This window comes from Onychomys torridus, chromosome 4 (assembly GCF_903995425.1).
Source record: "Onychomys torridus chromosome 4, mOncTor1.1, whole genome shotgun sequence".
Lineage (NCBI taxonomy): Eukaryota > Metazoa > Chordata > Mammalia > Rodentia > Cricetidae > Onychomys > Onychomys torridus.
In genome coordinates, this window is record NC_050446.1 from 65,704,781 (window position 1) to 65,722,457 (window position 17,677).

Here is a 17,677-nt window from a genome sequence, read left to right on the forward strand (position 1 = left end):
ACAGAAGAAAGCAACAGATTAACTCAAGCATGCTGGTCTTCAGTTGCCCACCCCACTTATACAAAATTCAGTATCTCCTGCCCAGGGAATGGTGCCACAAAGTAAGTGAGTTTGAGTATTAATCAAGATAATTCCCCCATGAAATGCCCATAGGCCAAGTGCTGTGAATATGTGTTGCTTTGATTGGTTGCCAAATAAAGTACTAATTGGCCAGTAGCCAGGCAAGAAGTATTGGCAAGGTGAGCAAACAAGAAGAATTCTGGGAAGAGGAAGGGCTGAGTCAGGATTCACCAGCCAGACACAGAGGAAGCAAGATGACAAGGCAGAACTGAGAAAAGGTACCTAGCCACATGGCTAAACATAGTTAAGAATTATGGGTTAATTTAAGTGTAAGAGCTAGTCAGTAATAAGCCTGAGCTAATGGCCAAGCAGTTGAAATTAATATAAGCTTCTGGGTGATTATTTTATAAGTGGGCCATGGGATCTCAGGGCTGGTGGGACCAGAGAAACTTTCAACTACAGCCAAGCTAAACTAGACAATCTCTCCTTGAGACTCACTTCCCAGGTGAGTCTAGATTTTGTCAACATGTTAATTAAAACTACCACACCAACCATGCTTGAGGATTAGTGGATACACCAAAGAGAATGAAGAATTGCATGATGATTGTATAATTAGTATTCATCTACATATTGAGCCATTATCTCTGTTAGAAATGGAGAAACAAATGGTCCAAGTATACATCTAGCATGCTTGATCTATTCTCTGAGGAAGCTGCTGGCATCAATTTACCTGGTCTGTGATAAATAAAACAGATCTACAGCAAATAAAGTGCAGGTCTTAGTTGTCTCAAAGCCGAAAGGGGACAATTTTGTGACAGTCTATACATTGTTGGTAATTCTATGGGATTGTGGGTGACATGAAAATTCTGAAAGGTGAAATAACATTGAAGACACATTTCTCTTGTATTTTTCACCAGTAAATAGTAACAAACTTGTAAAGTAATCAATATGGTATGTCCACTTAAAAGAAGGTATACAGGTCTGGAGTTAAACATGCATGAAGTCAACATGGTCAACATGTAAGATCAACATTGAAAATTTATTCCTGCCTGATTCTCCTGAGTTAAGAAAATATGCAAATTTTTGATATCCTATGTTTTTACATCTGTGTAGCCAAAAATTATTAATTTTCTTAAAAATTATTTTACTTCATCATTCTTTTTGGTAGGCAGAATATACACCATTTTTTATGTTATTTCCTATTATGAATGTTATACATTGTAATAGGGCCCAAATTCTGTGCCATTATGTCACAAGACTTAAAACTAATTCAGACTTTTTCTGATGATCAGGATCAGGTGGTCTAAGGTACAATATACCAACCATAAGAAGAGAAAAATGTAATGATACACTTGTCTACATCAGGAGAGAAAAGCAGATTACTATCCTCATGCCAAATATCCCATGATAATTCAGTTGCTTTGTTCCCTTTCTAAATGAAACACAAATTGTTATCTTGAGAGACGGAGAAGAAAAGAGAAAAGAGGGAAAGAATGGAGGAAAAAACAAGAAAGAAAGGGATGAAGAAGAGTAATGATTAACCCACAAAATATTTGTCAAAATTGTCTCTGTTCAGTTCATGGGCTTAGGTGGATAACAGGACAAACTTTGAATCCTCCATAGAACAGTAAGTAAACTGAGTGAGAATGATTAATGAATATTTTAGGATCAGTACTGGAGAATAAGTTGAATGTACCCAGTATACAAAATCATGAATATATATGTAGGTATGTATGTATGTATATGTATATGTATATTTACTAGTTACTATGATCTAATAATCACATATTGGATACATGTATTGAAATCCATGCTATATCCATAAGTGCATAAAGATTATGGAGTGTGAGAGGCAGAAGGAATAAACCAATGAAGTGGGTTTTGTCCTAGAAAAAAATACTTTGAATTTGCACTTTGTTTCAAGTGTTTGTGTTATTAAATGTCATGGATCCAAACATGTTCCTCAAAATGGACCTCTGCCTTAGAACATTATACCCAAAAGCAAAGATGCTCATTACTGAGGAGAATCACAGATACAGGCACTCCAAGCACTTGTATTTACTGAAGCCATTTATTAAAATAAGTGGACAGAGGGCTTGGAAGAGGACTAGCAGGATACGGGTGATATGAAGAGAAAAATGGATAAAACGGAGAGTGGGTTCAGACTGAGAAGGTGGGGGAGCCAATACAGAAGGAGAAGGAAGAAGGAGGGATGAATAATACCAAAGTAATATTTTTTAAATTGTGAATTTTTACAATGATGTTCTATGTCACCACCAAAGATTCTTTGAGGTTTTTGTCTAACTGTGCTTCTGGGAAGCTCAAAATAAAGCAGGCTTTTTTACTCTGGCACTATAATGGCTTGTATTATTCTTCATTGTCTTAAGACTCACTGTTTTTAATGGTTGTTGGTTGGTTGTTTTTGCCAAAGACTTACAAGTCCCAGAAGAAGAAGAAAATAGGTGGGGCAATTAGTGTTTGATAAGTTCATGCAGGAGTGTGAACAAGGCAGGTGGACTGTCCTTGGAGCTGTGACAGGATGTTTGGTATAGCACTTGGAGCTCTTGAGGCTTCTCTCTACTTTTCCACCAACTCCTACTTCTGTGAGAATCAAATATCCGCACACACAGACAAATGTCCGCAGAGTGACATGAAATGCTGACTCAGTGCTTCTTTAAGCATAAAGAACAACCAGTATTCCTTATATGTTTATTTACAAAGGTGTGGCTCGTGAGTCATCAACTTGTGTTCTAATTTTTAAAAGGAGTGATATACTTAAAGGGAATATATTCATTTCCATTAACATGTAAAAAGTATATTATAATACAAATGAAAAACCACATACAGTAGACTCTGCTCTCTATGCTTTCCAAGTGTCAGTGGTTAACTTCAGCCTTAAAACATTAAATAGGAAACTCCAGATAAGATTTTTAAGTTATCATTTTCAGGTTGTCCTACTCCATCCACCTAAGGACATGATCCTCACTTAGCCAGTGATATCACTGTATATGCCTCTCAACGCTCAGACACATCTTCTATCAGGGCTACAGCCCAGCATCATAGCTCTTATGTTCCAGTAACCCTTATTTACTTCATACTGGTCCTAAAGAGTAATAGTGATGCTGCAAAGGAGTTGCCAGGGAACAAAACATGAAGGACAGAGCAACCCTGTGCTGTGTGACATCTCCGTGGGGCAAATAGAGAAAATCAAATGAAATACCTCACAATCATGTATCTACCTACTCACTGGGATAGATTACAAACTGTGGAAATATTAGCTATTTTAAGTAAACATGAACATAACATGTGATTTCAAGAGAGGAAAAGTTAGTTTGAAATTAAAAAAAAAAAAAACAGCTCTGAAATCCAGTGACATGGCCTCTTGTTCATAGATTAATTTTAGAACTAAGCATTTAAGGAAAACCACAGCACAGGGCAAGTTACCTAATTAAATGTGCCATAAATAAATTTTATTACAAATTATAGTAGTTTTTTTTTCTTAAAAAAAAAAGAGGAAAGAAAAAGACCTACTAAAAACAAAACCCATTTCAATACACATAAAAAGCAAGACATATTTGTAATTTGTCTGTGGTCTCTCAGCTCTCCTTTTGGCTCCAGATCTTCCCTATGGCGTTTTTCACCTCTGCATTTCTAAGTGTGTAGATGATGGGGTTCAGCATGGGAGTGATGACCGTATAGAACACAGCCACAAGTTTGTCCACAGTGTAGGTAGAGGAAGGTCTCATGTAAATAAAAGCACCAGGCCCAAAGAACAAGATGACCACTGTAATGTGAGAGGCACAGGTGGAGAGGGCCTTGCGCCTCCCCTCTGCTGAATGGTTCCTCAAGATGACAAGGATGATGACATAGGATGTCACCAAAATAAGGAGAGAAATTATAGAGATTAAACCACTGTTAGCCATCACAACAACCCCCTCCATAAAGGTGTCAGTGCAGGCAAGCTTAAATAATGGCTGGAGGTCACAGAAGTAGTGGTCAATCACATTGGGACCACAGAAGGGCAATGGAATGGTGATGAGGATCTGGATTATGGAGTGAATGAGGCCCCCCAGCCAGGAACCAGCCACCAGCATGTGACACACTTGATGACTCATGATGTTCATGTAATGAAGAGGTTTGCAGATGGCCACATAGCGGTCATAGGCCATCACTACAAGCAGAATGACTTCAACAACTCCAAAGAAATGGGAGAAAAATATCTGAGCCAGACAGCCCTTCAGAGAGATGGTTTTAATCCTAGCAAGTAAATCAGTGAGGAACTTGGGGACAATGGTAGAAGAATAACAGATCTCCACCAGGGACAAGGAGCTGAGGAAGAAGTACATGGGGGAACGCAGACTCTTACTGATGCTGACTGTCACCACAATGAGGCCATTGCCCAGCACTGTGGCCAGGTACACGGGAAGGAACAGTACAAAGCACACCTTCTGCACCTCAGGATCCTGGAAAAGGCCAGTGAAAATTAATTCAGTTACATTATTTTCATTGGCCATGGAGTCAGCTCAAGTGTGTTGAACATCAGATAGTATGAAGGCTAGAAAAAAGTCAAAAATTTTGGAACAAATTAATTTCACTAAAGGCATTCTAGAAAGGACAGACTGTTTTATTATACGCTTACTACTCAATCTTTCATTTAGCAAGTATATTCTCATTCAGCATTAAATATTAGTAATTTAATGATTCCATTTCTTTTGTTTTAGTTTAATTTAGCTATTACCAGAAAATGGAAATCCAGAAAAATGTTTACTTACACATAATCACATAGAAATTGTAACTCAGAATAAATCTTTCTAACCTTCAGTCCTTCAGGTTCTTTCTAATTCATCACAAGGAATTCTGAATTTAAGATTTCAAGATATATGATTGGTAGATAGATGATAGATAAATACATAGATCATATATTTGTATTATCTTTATTGTATTTAATAGGTTTTCCTTTTGAGTTACCCCTTTGATACTGTTCTGGTCCAATTCTTCGTATCTGTCTGTTCCTCAGAGAGATACTACACCTGAAGTACAAACTTGGTAATTCACAAAGAATACACATAGGGACTGGAGAGATGGCTCAGTGGTTAAGAGCACTAACTGTTCTTCCAGGGGACCCAGGTTCAATTCTTAGCACCATCATGCCAGCTAACAACTGCCTGTAACTCCAAGACATACATGCAGGCAAAATAACAATGCACATAAAATAAAAATCAATATATTAAAAAAGGATACACATCTATTAGCTCACAATTCTACAAGCTCAGAAGTTCAAAGCAAGCTCAGAAACAAGGGGGTCGGCGTGACCTTCCCTTTGTGTTGTGGTATGGCAGAGGTATCAGATGATGAGACAGAGCAAGCATGACAAGGCAAGCCCCCTTTATAGCAATGCCACTCAACCTTCAAGCCTACTGATGCATGAACAGAATGAGCCATCATGATCCAATCACCAACTAGAGATCAAACTTCCAGAACCATAAACTCATCAGAAAATAAAACTACACTTTAACAAGAAATATTTTTCCTGTTCTTTCTGCCCTTTCCCAAGATCTTTCATGCTGCTTTCTCTCCTCAGTTGGGCCAGTCCTTGTTTGACTCAAGGCAGAGTCTTCTACATCTTGCATCAAGAAATATGTTTCTACAATAAATCTTCACATGTCTGAGAGTACTGAACTAACTACATTTTCCACACCATTCTACAATCATTTCTCACCATCTACCACCAAATCTACTGAGAGACATTCATTCCAAAGAGACAGAAAAATTTCTCAGTAGCTAAGTGGGATCAGATGAGTGGGAGAAACAAAGAAAGGATTCCATACAGAAACTAGAGAGCTGATGAAAAGGGAAAGGTTATGATTCCAGACATACAGGGCCTGTGTACATATGAACTCACAGAAACTGTGACAGCATACCCAAGCCTACACAAATTCAAAACAGACAAAAATTCCAGCATGGAGAAGGGGAAGTGGATGAAAAATCCCACCACTAACCAAAAGGCTATTTGCAATTGATTCCTGCTGGGAGAGAGAACTGTCAGTTTTCTCCCATGGAGTGACACTGAGTAGTATATCACCACACTCCAGGGCAGGCTCCATGCCCAGAAGTAATAAGGCAACACAAAACACACACGGTATTTTGTGGCGGTTGTCTACAGTAGTTTTGCGGGTGGGTTTACTACTGTTGTTTGGTTGGTTAGTTGATTTTTTTTTGTTAGTTGATTTTCTGGAAGAAAAAGAGCACGAAGTTGGGTGGGTAGGGAGAGGAAGAATCTGGGAATAGTAGTAGGGAGTTTGGAAAGAATATGATTAAATATATTGTATGGAATTTATTAATTAAAAAATGAAATAAATAAAAATTCAAAAGCAATAAGAATAGATTATAGGACCAAACATATTGTTTGAAGAGATAGGCCATTATTCATTCTTCCACTTGGGACGAAGCCTAGAAACTATGGACCCTACACAATTTTCTTCCTGTCCCTGACTGACATCTCAAAGTTGAAACACTTAATCTAAATTCATGTGCAAGAAAAAATATTCCTAAGTCAGCTTTAAACAGACTGAAAATGGTTAGTGAATGGGTGTATGTGTTTCCCTAAATCAGGGATTAAGTTTTGCCAAAGTCACTCACTTGTAGCAAACACAAACTTCCATTTCCCTTATCATCTTGTCAGCAATAAAGATGTCTTCTGCTGTCTTAAAAGTTTTAGCTCTTATTAGTTCATAAAGAGAGCAATCAGGACAATTATAAATTACTCTAACTTAATAGTTGTAATCTGAGGTTCCTCAACAACTTGCAACTTCATCTGCCCTAGCTTTTACTTAGCCTTGCTCAAGTCACAGTCCTCTCCCTCACCACACACACTCATGCTGTTCATTCCCAACACAGAACCTCACTTCGCCAGAGTGCCTTCACTTGTCCCCTCCAACCCTACCCATCTTGCAAGCCCATTCAAGTCCTGTTTATACAGTGAGATTTTTCCAAATGATGCCATTGCAAATACATCTTCTCTTCTCCGAGCACTGAATAAATACTAAAGATTCACAGACATCCCTGTTCCCACAAAACAAGTGATGATGCTTTCAGGAGTTCAAGGTCCTTCCGGGATTGCTCTTACTGAGTCTGTCCCCTTATAGTCAGTTCCCAAATAGACACTACACAGCAGTTGCCTACCCCAGGATATCCTCTCTTCCCTCTCTGTTCTGTATTCTCCCCCTCTACATTGCAATGGGGATTTCACTGCCACAGAATAAAGATCTCATGCCTGTCTGTCCTTATGACATACTACCATTCATAGCAACTAGCATGTTATTTTTGTCGTTGAAGTGTCCCTGTTATATCTTCCAATAAAAAGTATACTATTATATTACTCAAAATTATTTTTACTGTTTTTCTTAAATCTTCATTTTCATCTTAGTGAATCTGAACAGCTAGTACCTCCTTTGTGTGTGTGTGTGTGTGTGTGTGTGTGTGTGTGTGTGTGTGTGTGTGTGTGTTTCTGAATGTATGTAGTATGTATGTGCTCCATGACTTTCAGGGGCCCTGCAAAGGTCAGAAGGGATCACCAGATCCCCTGCAACTGAAGTTACAAGCAGTTGTACGCCCTCATGTAGGTGCTAAGAACTGAACCTAGGTCCTCAGCAAGAGTAGCAAGTGCTCTTAACCACAGAGTCCTCTCTCCAGCCCCAACAGCTAGCATTTCAAAAGTACATATTATATGCCACACTTTTAGCATCCAACCACAGCTCCAGAATTTTTTAGTGTTTTAAATTACATGTCTTGGTTTATTGATATATGTGTGCACACATACCACAGTATGTGTGTGGTGCTTGAGGACAACTTACAGAAGTCGGTTCTCTCCTTTTGTCCACCTTGTGGGATCTATGTGGGGGAAACTGAACTCAGTCATAGCACTCGGAAGCAAGTGTTTTTATCCTCTGAGCCATCTTGTGGCTCTTATATATTATGCTTTTAATGTATATGTGTTCATTCACCCCACTTTTGATAAGAAACTTGTGAACTTCCTCTGATTAACATCAGCTTTTGCATATGAAGAAATATGAACACAGATAAATGAATTAATTGGTACTTATAGCTTCTGGATAATTATGTAGCACCAGAGCCAAGATTTTTAAAAAGCCAGTTTAACCACAGAACCTGTGCATTTTACCCAGAATCATACATCATTAGTAGGTACAGAGTATAAAATAATACAAACAAAGGAGTTCAAATTCAGTGAGATACTTGTAAGAAATCTTAAGTGTCATAAGTATATTTATTTACCTATTAAAGCAATGCCTCTTCTCTAAGGTTTGAGCATTATTTCTGCTCCACTAAGGAAATACAAGTATCTATATCTACCACTTTAATTTGATATACCAAGCTGAGACATCAGTCAGAGGTAGGAAGAAAATTGTGCAGGGTCCTGTGTTTCCAGGCTGTATCCCCCACCAAACCAATAACAACATCTGATAACCTATTGTTTTTAACATGCCCTGCTCCTATTCAACTCTGCCTTTCCTATATTTAGTGTTCTCTCTCTCTCTCTCTCTCTCTCTCTCTCTCTCTCTCTCTCTCTCTCTCATACTCCCACCCATTTAGCAATCAAGAAATCCCTCCTCTTTCCTCACAATGAATGGCTCACCAAGAAGCATGGAAGCCAAGAGGACAAGTCTACATAATCACAAATCAGCAGGTGAACACATAAGTCTATATAGACAGGGCTAGAGAAAAATAAGAGTTACCTGATACCTATAGTGGCCAATAGACTTCATGCTTTTACCTCTAGTCACTTCACCTACCTTCGGATCAGAAGGGCTGCTGTGCTCCTGCTCTGCCTTGGATTTCAAATAAATTGTCTCTAATTCACCATAAAATGCTCTGCTCCCATGAAACAGACCATAGCTCAAGGAGAGGTTGTGCTCTGGAAGAAACTAGACAGGGAAGGAGTATCAGATTCCTCCTTACAGATCCTCTGTTCTTCCATAAATGAAGTCCCTTGATTAATAAGATCACCACCGAGCAGACTTCCCAATGAAGACCCAAACCAAGGTTACACTCAGCAAAATCACCCTAGAAGCATTGCCCTAAACAATTTAGAGAATAATTTAGAATAATCTTATGTTGACTTCTGAATATACAAGAAAAGTGAAGAGTCTGAGAGAGGTTAATTGATATCCCAAAGCCACACTCTATCATTTATCTGGTACTATCACAGAAATCAATGCTCTCTCCAAATCCTTAGGCTTTGGGGATAAGAGGTGGAAATGTTACTGTGGTTCAAGGGTTGGATCTGTCCCCAAGATCAAACACCTGGGGAGTGTTTAGAAAACAAGGTTGATAACTAAGACAAATCACAAGGAAAAGAAATTTTTGGCCATCCTATATCAGGATTCATACTTAGATTTACAACTTCTAGCATATAAATAACATTCACGAGAACAGAAAATTGAGGAGTAATAAAATCTTGTTTTGATGTAGCAATCCTATCAATCCACACAATGTCCAAAGTTGTAATTAAATGCTCAAAAACTTGGACTGTTCATGATAAACAAATCCACACATATAATCAAGAGACCAACTTCCCCATGGAATTTCCTTTCCCTGTAGGAAAGCTTAGCCAAATAAACTATGACTTGGAGAAAGTTTCTAAATCTTCTGCAATCATTTTAGTGTCATGTCAGTACTGTGTTACACCCAACAAGGAGAAGTACATAAAGAAAAGGAAAGATGACATAGCTTATTGCCTACAGTTTCTGATTAATACAACCATCAGAATTTTTTGAAAGAAAAAGAAAGTCCCTGGGCATTAGGTTTTGGTCAGCTAGTGAGTAAATGAGTATCCAACTATGGACAGGTGTTTCCATAACAACTTTCTGTTCTCCTCTTACCACTTTTATATAAAACTATAGTGCTGACTGACATTATTATCACTTCACCTTCTCATTCTCACATTTGCATATTGTGTATAACATGCATTTACAAAATCACCTGGTCTCCCTGTACTTCTGCCTCTCTTGGTGATGACAGTGGTCAATAACCATTGAATACAGCAAGAATTGGGCTCTGAAAGATAACATTCACCACTTCATTCATTCAACAAATAATCCAGCAAATCCCTAGCTATGTGTAGTCCTTCTGCTAAGCAGGTGATCATGAGGCAGGAAATTACACAGGCTTTAACTATATTCTTAGATGGCAAGTGCATTAGCACAGACAGACAATGTTTTCATCAGCATACAAGTTTGTTCATGCCTTTTCCTGCAGACACAAATTGCTATTGAATATAATCTCAGAGTCCAAAAGACACTTGGTGAAACCACAGCCCACTCTGGCATGTCACACACTTGAGAAAAGCATTTCTAACGTCTCATAAGGTGGAAAATCATTTCATTTTTGTAAAAACATTTTATTTGTTTCCCAATACATAGGTAGAATGGTGTTACTTGATTTACAAATATTTGACATTGTGAGAGAGCCCCTAAAACAGTCTTTGGTGCCAGTATAACACAAGAATTAAAACTGTCTTCTCTGGTGGCTGAGATCAGATGGTCTGCAATACAAGAATCAAACAGCCACAATAGAAAATTCCCTAGGTGCAGTTCCCAACAACATGCTTATCCACATTAGAAAAAGACAGGTTGATAACTGCAACACCACATATCCCCTCATAATATATCTAATTTTCCTTTTCAATCAAATATAGGTTATTAACAAACAGATGGAATGAAATGAAAAAGTAGAAGTCATTTGTACCTTCATGCAGATGAACAGGAAGAATAATTCCAAATGTTTTATAATACAATAAGGAAACCACAAGTGGTAAAGATTTCAAAATAGCTACTAGAAATAATGTTTAATTTTCTCAACCAAAAAGAAATGCTAACTTGTAAAATAATGCTAAATCTACCACTGTAAAATGATTTTTATATATTGTATGCAAGTATTAAAATATACCTTACCCTACATTAGACAGTATTACCATGTCTCGAAGAAAGATACAGCATGTTTCTAAATATTCTTTGCATTTGTGCTTGCTTTGAGCCTTCAAATTTCTCAGACTCACCAGTAACTATGCAGAACCCAGGAAACTATGCAGCCAGTCAAATTCAGCAGGTAGGCAGTGAGACTACCTGACCCCTGCCGTTGGAGTATTTGGTTACTAAGAGAGGTACAGCACTGGAACTACACTCTTCTTATTACTTTTATATTTGAATATGGATCAAAACAGCAAAATCTACATCAACAACAGACTAATTTTTAAAATCGTTTCTCATCATTTATTGCTCCTTTCACTCTGTCTCTGAGTTCTTTTTGCCCCACAACTTCTTCATGGCGTTTTTCACCTCTGCATTTCTAAGTGTGTAGATGATGGGGTTCAGCATGGGAGTGATGACCGTATAGAACACAGCCACAAGTTTGTCTTCAGTAAATGCAGAGGAGGGTCTCAGATAAAGGAAGGTAGCAGGCCCAAAAAACAAGATTACCACTGTAATGTGAGAGGCACAGGTGGAGAGGGCCTTGCGCCTCCCCTCTGCTGAGTGGTTCCTCAAGTTGACAAGGATGATGACATAGGATGTCACCAAAATAAGGAGAGAGATTATAGACATTAAACCACTGTTAGCCATCACAACAACCCCCTCCATAAAGGTGTCAGTGCAGGCAAGCTTAAATAATGGCTGGAGGTCACAGAAGTAGTGGTCAATCACATTGGGACCACAGAAGGGCAATGGAATGGTGATGAGGATCTGGATTATGGAGTGAATGAGGCCCCCCAGCCAGGAACCAGCCACCAGCATGTGACACACTTGATGACTCATGATGTTCATGTAATGAAGAGGTTTGCAGATGGCCACATAGCGGTCATAGGCCATCACTACAAGCAGAAGACTCTCAGCAACCCCCAAGAAATGGAAGAAGAATATCTGAGCCAAACAGCCCTTCAGGGAGATGGTTTTAATCTTAGCAAGTAAATCAGTGATGAACTTAGGGACAACAGTGGAGGAGTAGCAGATCTCCACCAGGGACAAGGAGCTAAGGAAGAAGTACATGGGGGAACGCAGACTCTTACTGATGCTGACTGTCACCACAATGAGGCCATTGCCCAGCACTGTGGCCAGGTACACAGGAAGGAACAGTACAAAGCACACTTTCTGCACCTCAGGATCCTGGAAAAGGCCAGTGATGATTAGCTCAGTCACATTATTTACACTGACCATGGCTTCAGTTCAGGGGTGCTGGATGTCAGAGAATCCTGTTGAAAAAAATATTTTAACACAAATTCATGATATGTATAGTATTGTAGATAATATATATTAATATATATGTATATATGATAATAATAATATATATATTAATCATTTATTTAGTCAATAAAAACTAGTTACATATACATATGCAGTCTAACATTTTATATTATTTTAATTTGTTTAGTTTTGTAACTAGAAAATGAATATTCACAAAAAATCTTACTTGACCGTAATAACAGAAAAAGTAGAGACTTCTCAGACTCAGAACCATTCTATCAGGCTTTTCTTCTGGGATCTTTGTAATTTACAGTGAATTCCGAATTAGGAAAGTCATTAGAGGTAAGAGCCTGTTTACTAGTATAACCTTCAGTACGTTCTGACAGCTCCTCCTGCTGAGGGAACCCCTATACCTGTGAAGAAATCAAATTCCCATCCAATTATGGGTCCTTGGTGATTCTAAAACAGCAACTTTGAAGAATTCAAAACCTAAAAGAACTTTTAAAATCATCAATTTTATGCTATATCTTTCATTGGGTAAAAATTAACAGTTTAATTAAGTCCACCACCCCCAAAATCATCAAATGCAGTCACTCTGTACAAATGTGCCTCTGTGGATCTATGGGGGAAATAAGGTTATCCAATACTCAATGGCTGCTAACAAACTCTGTACCTTAGTCACTTTACCTAGCTGTAGGTCAGAAGAGATGCTGTGCTCTTTGTCTTGCAAGAAGGAGCTAGACCATGGATTTCAAATAAACTCAAATTGTCTCCAACCCAACATGAAGTTTGTCCTGGCTGGAATACAACATGACTCAAAGAGACGTTTGGATTTGGGAAAATTAGGCTGAGAAGGAACAAGCTTATGAATCCTGCTCCTTGAGCAAGCAAAGTCCCTTAAATAATACCACCACTCAACAGATTTCTCACTGAACACCCAGTAAGCCAAGTTCCGGTCATCCTCAGCTTAACCAGGCTAGAAAAATGTGAAGTGTATCTAAAAGGATATCTCCCAAATCTTTCTGCTCAGAGATGAAATGAAAGAGGCTAAGAGGGGAGAACTGGATTCCCAAACCACCTTCAGATGATTCTTCCATGCACCAAGTCAAAAACAGCAGTCTCAGTAGCATTGAGATTTCTGGCTACACTGGGTGGTGGTTGTCATTGCTGTTCAAGAGTTTCACTTTGTCTCCAAGGAAAAAAACATCAATATTCCTAGTAGCTATTAGAAAGCAATTGTAACTGATGTATAAAGTTAATCACAAAATAAAGAGGAAACTCGAGCATCTACACAAAGATCAACATCATTTGAATGTAAAGAATAATTACAGGCATAAAAGCAGCAAAGAAAGAAATTTTAATTTTTTTCTTTTGACAAGAAAATCTACCCACTCACTCTTTGTCCAAAGGTTGTGACTAAACACTGAGATCTTTGAATTCTTTATAATAAACTAACTCACAGGCTATAATCAAGGGACAGATGTCCCCCAAGGATTTCTTTTTCTCCAAAGGAAAACTTTGTGACTGAACTGTGACTCAAAGAAAAGGTTTAAAATTAATCTCAAGTACATTAGTGACGTTTGCATGAAGCACTTTCCCTTGATAACTGGGAAGGCAACAAAAAGAGATGAAAATCAGGCATGTAGAACACATTTTTTAATAAATATTTTTATTTTATAATTAATTTAATTTTACATACCAGCCACAGATTCCCGTCATCCCTCCTCCTACTCCCCAGCCTTGCCCCCAACCCACCCCCCATTCCCACCTCCTCCAAGGCAAGGTCTCCCCTGTGGAGTCAGCCCAGCCTGGTAGATTCAGTTGAGGCAGGTCCAGTCCCCTCCTCCTTGCATCAAGGCTGAGCAAAGTGTCTCAGCATGGGCCCTAGGTTCCAAGCAGCCAGCTCATGCACCAAGAAAAGGTCCCGGTCCCACTGCCTGGGGGACTCCTAAACAGTTCAAGCTCATCAACTGTCTCACTTATCCAGAGGGCCTTGTCCAGTTCCATGGGGGCTCCTCAGCTATTGGTTCACAGTTCATGTGTTTCCACTAGTTTGGCTATTTGTCCCTGTGCTTTTTCCAATCATGGCCTCAATATCTCTTGCTCATACAATCCCTCCTCTCTCTCGCCAATTGGACTCCTGGAGCTCCACCTGGGGCTTGGCCATGGATCTCTACATCTGCTTCTATCAGTCACTGGATGAGAGTTCGATGATGACAATTAGGGTGTTCAGCCATCCGATCACCAGAGTAGGTCAGCTCATGCACTCTCTCGACCATTGCCAGCAGTCTATAGTGGAGTCATCTTTGCAGATTTCTGGAGACCTCTCTAGCACTCTGTTTCTTTCTATTCCCATGGGGTCTTCATTTATCATGGCATCTCTTTCCTTGTTCTCCCTTTCTGTCTTGATCCAGCTGGAACCTCCCACTCCCCTAAGCTCTCTTTCCCCTGACCCTTGCCCTCCATTACCCCACTTGCCCCAGTTTGCTCATGTAGATCTCATCCATTTCTCTGTTGCTGGGTGATCCCTATGTCTTTCTTAGGGTCCTCTTTACTAGGTAGCCTTCCTGGAGTTGTGAGTAGCAGTCTAATTATCCTTTGTTTTACATCTAGGATCCTCCTGTGAGTGAGTACATACCATGTTTGTCTTTCTGAGTCTGGGTTACCTCACTCAGAATGATTTTTTCTAGTTCCATCCATTTGCCTGCAAACCTCATGATGTCATTGTTTTTCTCTGCTGAGCAGTACTCCATTGTGTATATGTACCACATTTTTTTTTAATCCGTTCTTCAGTTGAGGGGCATCTAGGTTGTTTCCAGGTTCTGGCTATTACAAACAATACTGCTATGAACATAGCTGAGCATGTGTCCTTGTGGTAAGATTGAGCATTCCTTGGGTATATGCGCAAGAGTGCAATAGCTAAATCTTGAGGAAGATTGATTCCCAATTTTCTGAGGAACTGCCATACTGATTTCCAAAGTGGCTGTACAAGTTTGCATTCCCACCAGTAGTGTAGAGGTGTTCCCCTTGTTCCACATCCTCTACAACATAAGATATATTCGGCATTTTTGATCTTAGCCTTTCTGACAGGTGGAAGGTGGTATCTCAGAGTCATTTTGATTTGCATTTCCCTGATGATTGAGGATATTGAGCAACTCCTTAAATGTCTTTCAGCCATTTGAGATTTTTCTGTTATGAATTCTCTGTTTAGCTCTATAGCCCATTTTTTAATTGGACTGTTGGGTATTTTGATGTCTAATTTCTTGAGTTCTTTATATATTTTGGATATCAGCCCTCTGTCAGATGTGGGGTTGGTGAAGATATTTTTCCCATTCTGTAGGCTGTCATTTTCTCCTGTTGACTGTGTCCTTTGCTCTACAAAAGCTTCTCAGTTTCAAGAAGTTCCATTTATTAATTGTTCCTCCCAGTGTCTGTGCTACTGGTGTTATATTTAGGGAGTGATCTTCAGTGCCAATGTGTTCAAGAGTACTTCATACTTTCTCTTCTGTCAGGTTCAGAGTAACTGGATTTATGTTGAGGTCTTTGATGCACTTGGACTTAAGTTTTGTGCATGGTGACAGATATGGATCTATTTGAAGTCTTCTACATGTTGACATCCAGTTATGCCAGCACCATTTGTTGAAGATGCTTTCTTTTTTCCATTGTACAGTTTTGGCTTCTTTGTCAAAAATCATATGTTCATAGCTGTGCGGATTAATGTCAGGGTCTTCAGTTTGGTTCCATTGGTCCACATGTCAGTTTTTATGCCAGTACCAAGCTGTTTTTAATTACTATAGCTCTATAATAGAGCTTGAAGTCAGGGATTGTGATGCCTCCAGAAGTTGTTTTATTGTACAGGATTCTTTTGCTATCCTGGGTTTTTTGTTTTTCCATATGAAGTTGAATATTATTCTTTCCAAGGCTGTGAAGAATTGTGTTGGAATTTTGATGGGGACTGCACTGAATCTATAGATTGCTTTTGGTAAGATTGCCATTTTTACTATGTTAATCCTACCTATTCATGAGCATGGGAAGTCTTTCCATTTTCTGACATCTTTTTCAATTTCTTTCTTTAGGGACCCAAAGTCCCTGTCATACAAGTCCTTTGCTTGCTTAGTTAGAGTAACCCCAAGGTATTTTATATCATTTGTGGCTATTGTAGAGGGTGATGTATCTCTGATTTCTTTCTCAGCCCATTTGTCATTTGTATATAGGAGGGCTACTGATTTTTTTTTTTAGTTAATCTTGTATCTTGCTACATTGCTGAAGGTGTTTATAAGCTATATGAATTCCTTGGTCAAATTATTGGGGTCACTCACGTATAATATCATGTCATCTGCAAATAGTGAAAGCTTAACTTCTTCCTTTCCAATTTGTATCCTCCTTGATCTCTTTATGTTTTCTTATTGCTCTGCTCTGGCTAGTATTTCAAGTACTATATTGAATAAGTATGGGGAGAACAGACAGCCTTGCCTTGTTCCTGATTTATTTTAGTGGAATCCCTTTGAGTTTCTCTCCATTTATTTTGATGTTGGCTATTGGCTTGCTGTAAATTGCCTTTATTATGTTTAGGTATGTTCCGTGTATTCCTAATCTCTCCAAGTAGAACACATTTTTCTCAGACTTATCTACTGAAAATATATTTAAAAGATAATAGATAAGAGAAACAGGACTGAAAGCCAGCATCTGAACATTAACACTTTTTCAGCAGTAAACTAACTATTTTCCTATAACTATCCCATTTTCATCTCCCCTTCTCTCACTTTCCCATTTCTATTCCTACATGAATTAACAGTTAGTCTAGATTGTCTCCATTAAATCTTCCAATTCTCATATTTATGTTCAATGTTATATTTTAAAAATCACTTCCATTTCTATGAACTCTGTCACTCCCTCAGTAATGACAGTGGTCCTGATCATGAAAGATGAAGGAAATTTCCTCTGAGAAAAGTATCAATCACCCCTTCACTCATTCATTCATTTACTTACTCAACAGTACTACTGAGTCCTACAAAGTGCCAAGAACCATTATAAGGACTGGGCTTAGTGGCACAAAATCAAACTCCCTGGACATATGGAACTTAAATTTTTCCTATTCCCTGGTTGTACCTTCATTTTCTAGGCGGGGGGGGTGATCAAAAGAGATCTATAAAAGCAAATACAGTAACGATTTTTGGAACATGTAAGTCAAGAATATATGAGGACCATAAAATGTCTTTACCTTTGTCATGCTCTTCTGTCCTTTGTTACTGTGTTCTTGTATTTATGTATATATTGTAATTTTAGAATACTGTTATATATAAGCAATGTGTCTAATGCTATAATATATTTAAGATTTTTTTCCAATAATAATATAGTAGCCA

General features: G+C 38.6%; 2 protein-coding genes across 2 annotated transcripts; both read right to left on the reverse strand.

Moving 5' to 3' along the window:
- Window positions 1-3,656: 3,656 nt before the first annotated feature.
- LOC118582692 (olfactory receptor 142) lies at window positions 3,657-4,574 on the reverse strand. The gene has a single exon (XM_036185739.1). The coding sequence runs from the start codon at window positions 4,572-4,574 to the stop codon at window positions 3,657-3,659; it is 918 nt and encodes a 305-aa protein (XP_036041632.1).
- Window positions 4,575-11,360: 6,786 nt separating this feature from the next.
- LOC118582631 (olfactory receptor 142-like) lies at window positions 11,361-12,287 on the reverse strand. Its single transcript, XM_036185653.1, has one exon. The coding sequence runs from the start codon at window positions 12,285-12,287 to the stop codon at window positions 11,361-11,363; it is 927 nt and encodes a 308-aa protein (XP_036041546.1).
- Window positions 12,288-17,677: the final 5,390 nt, after the last annotated feature.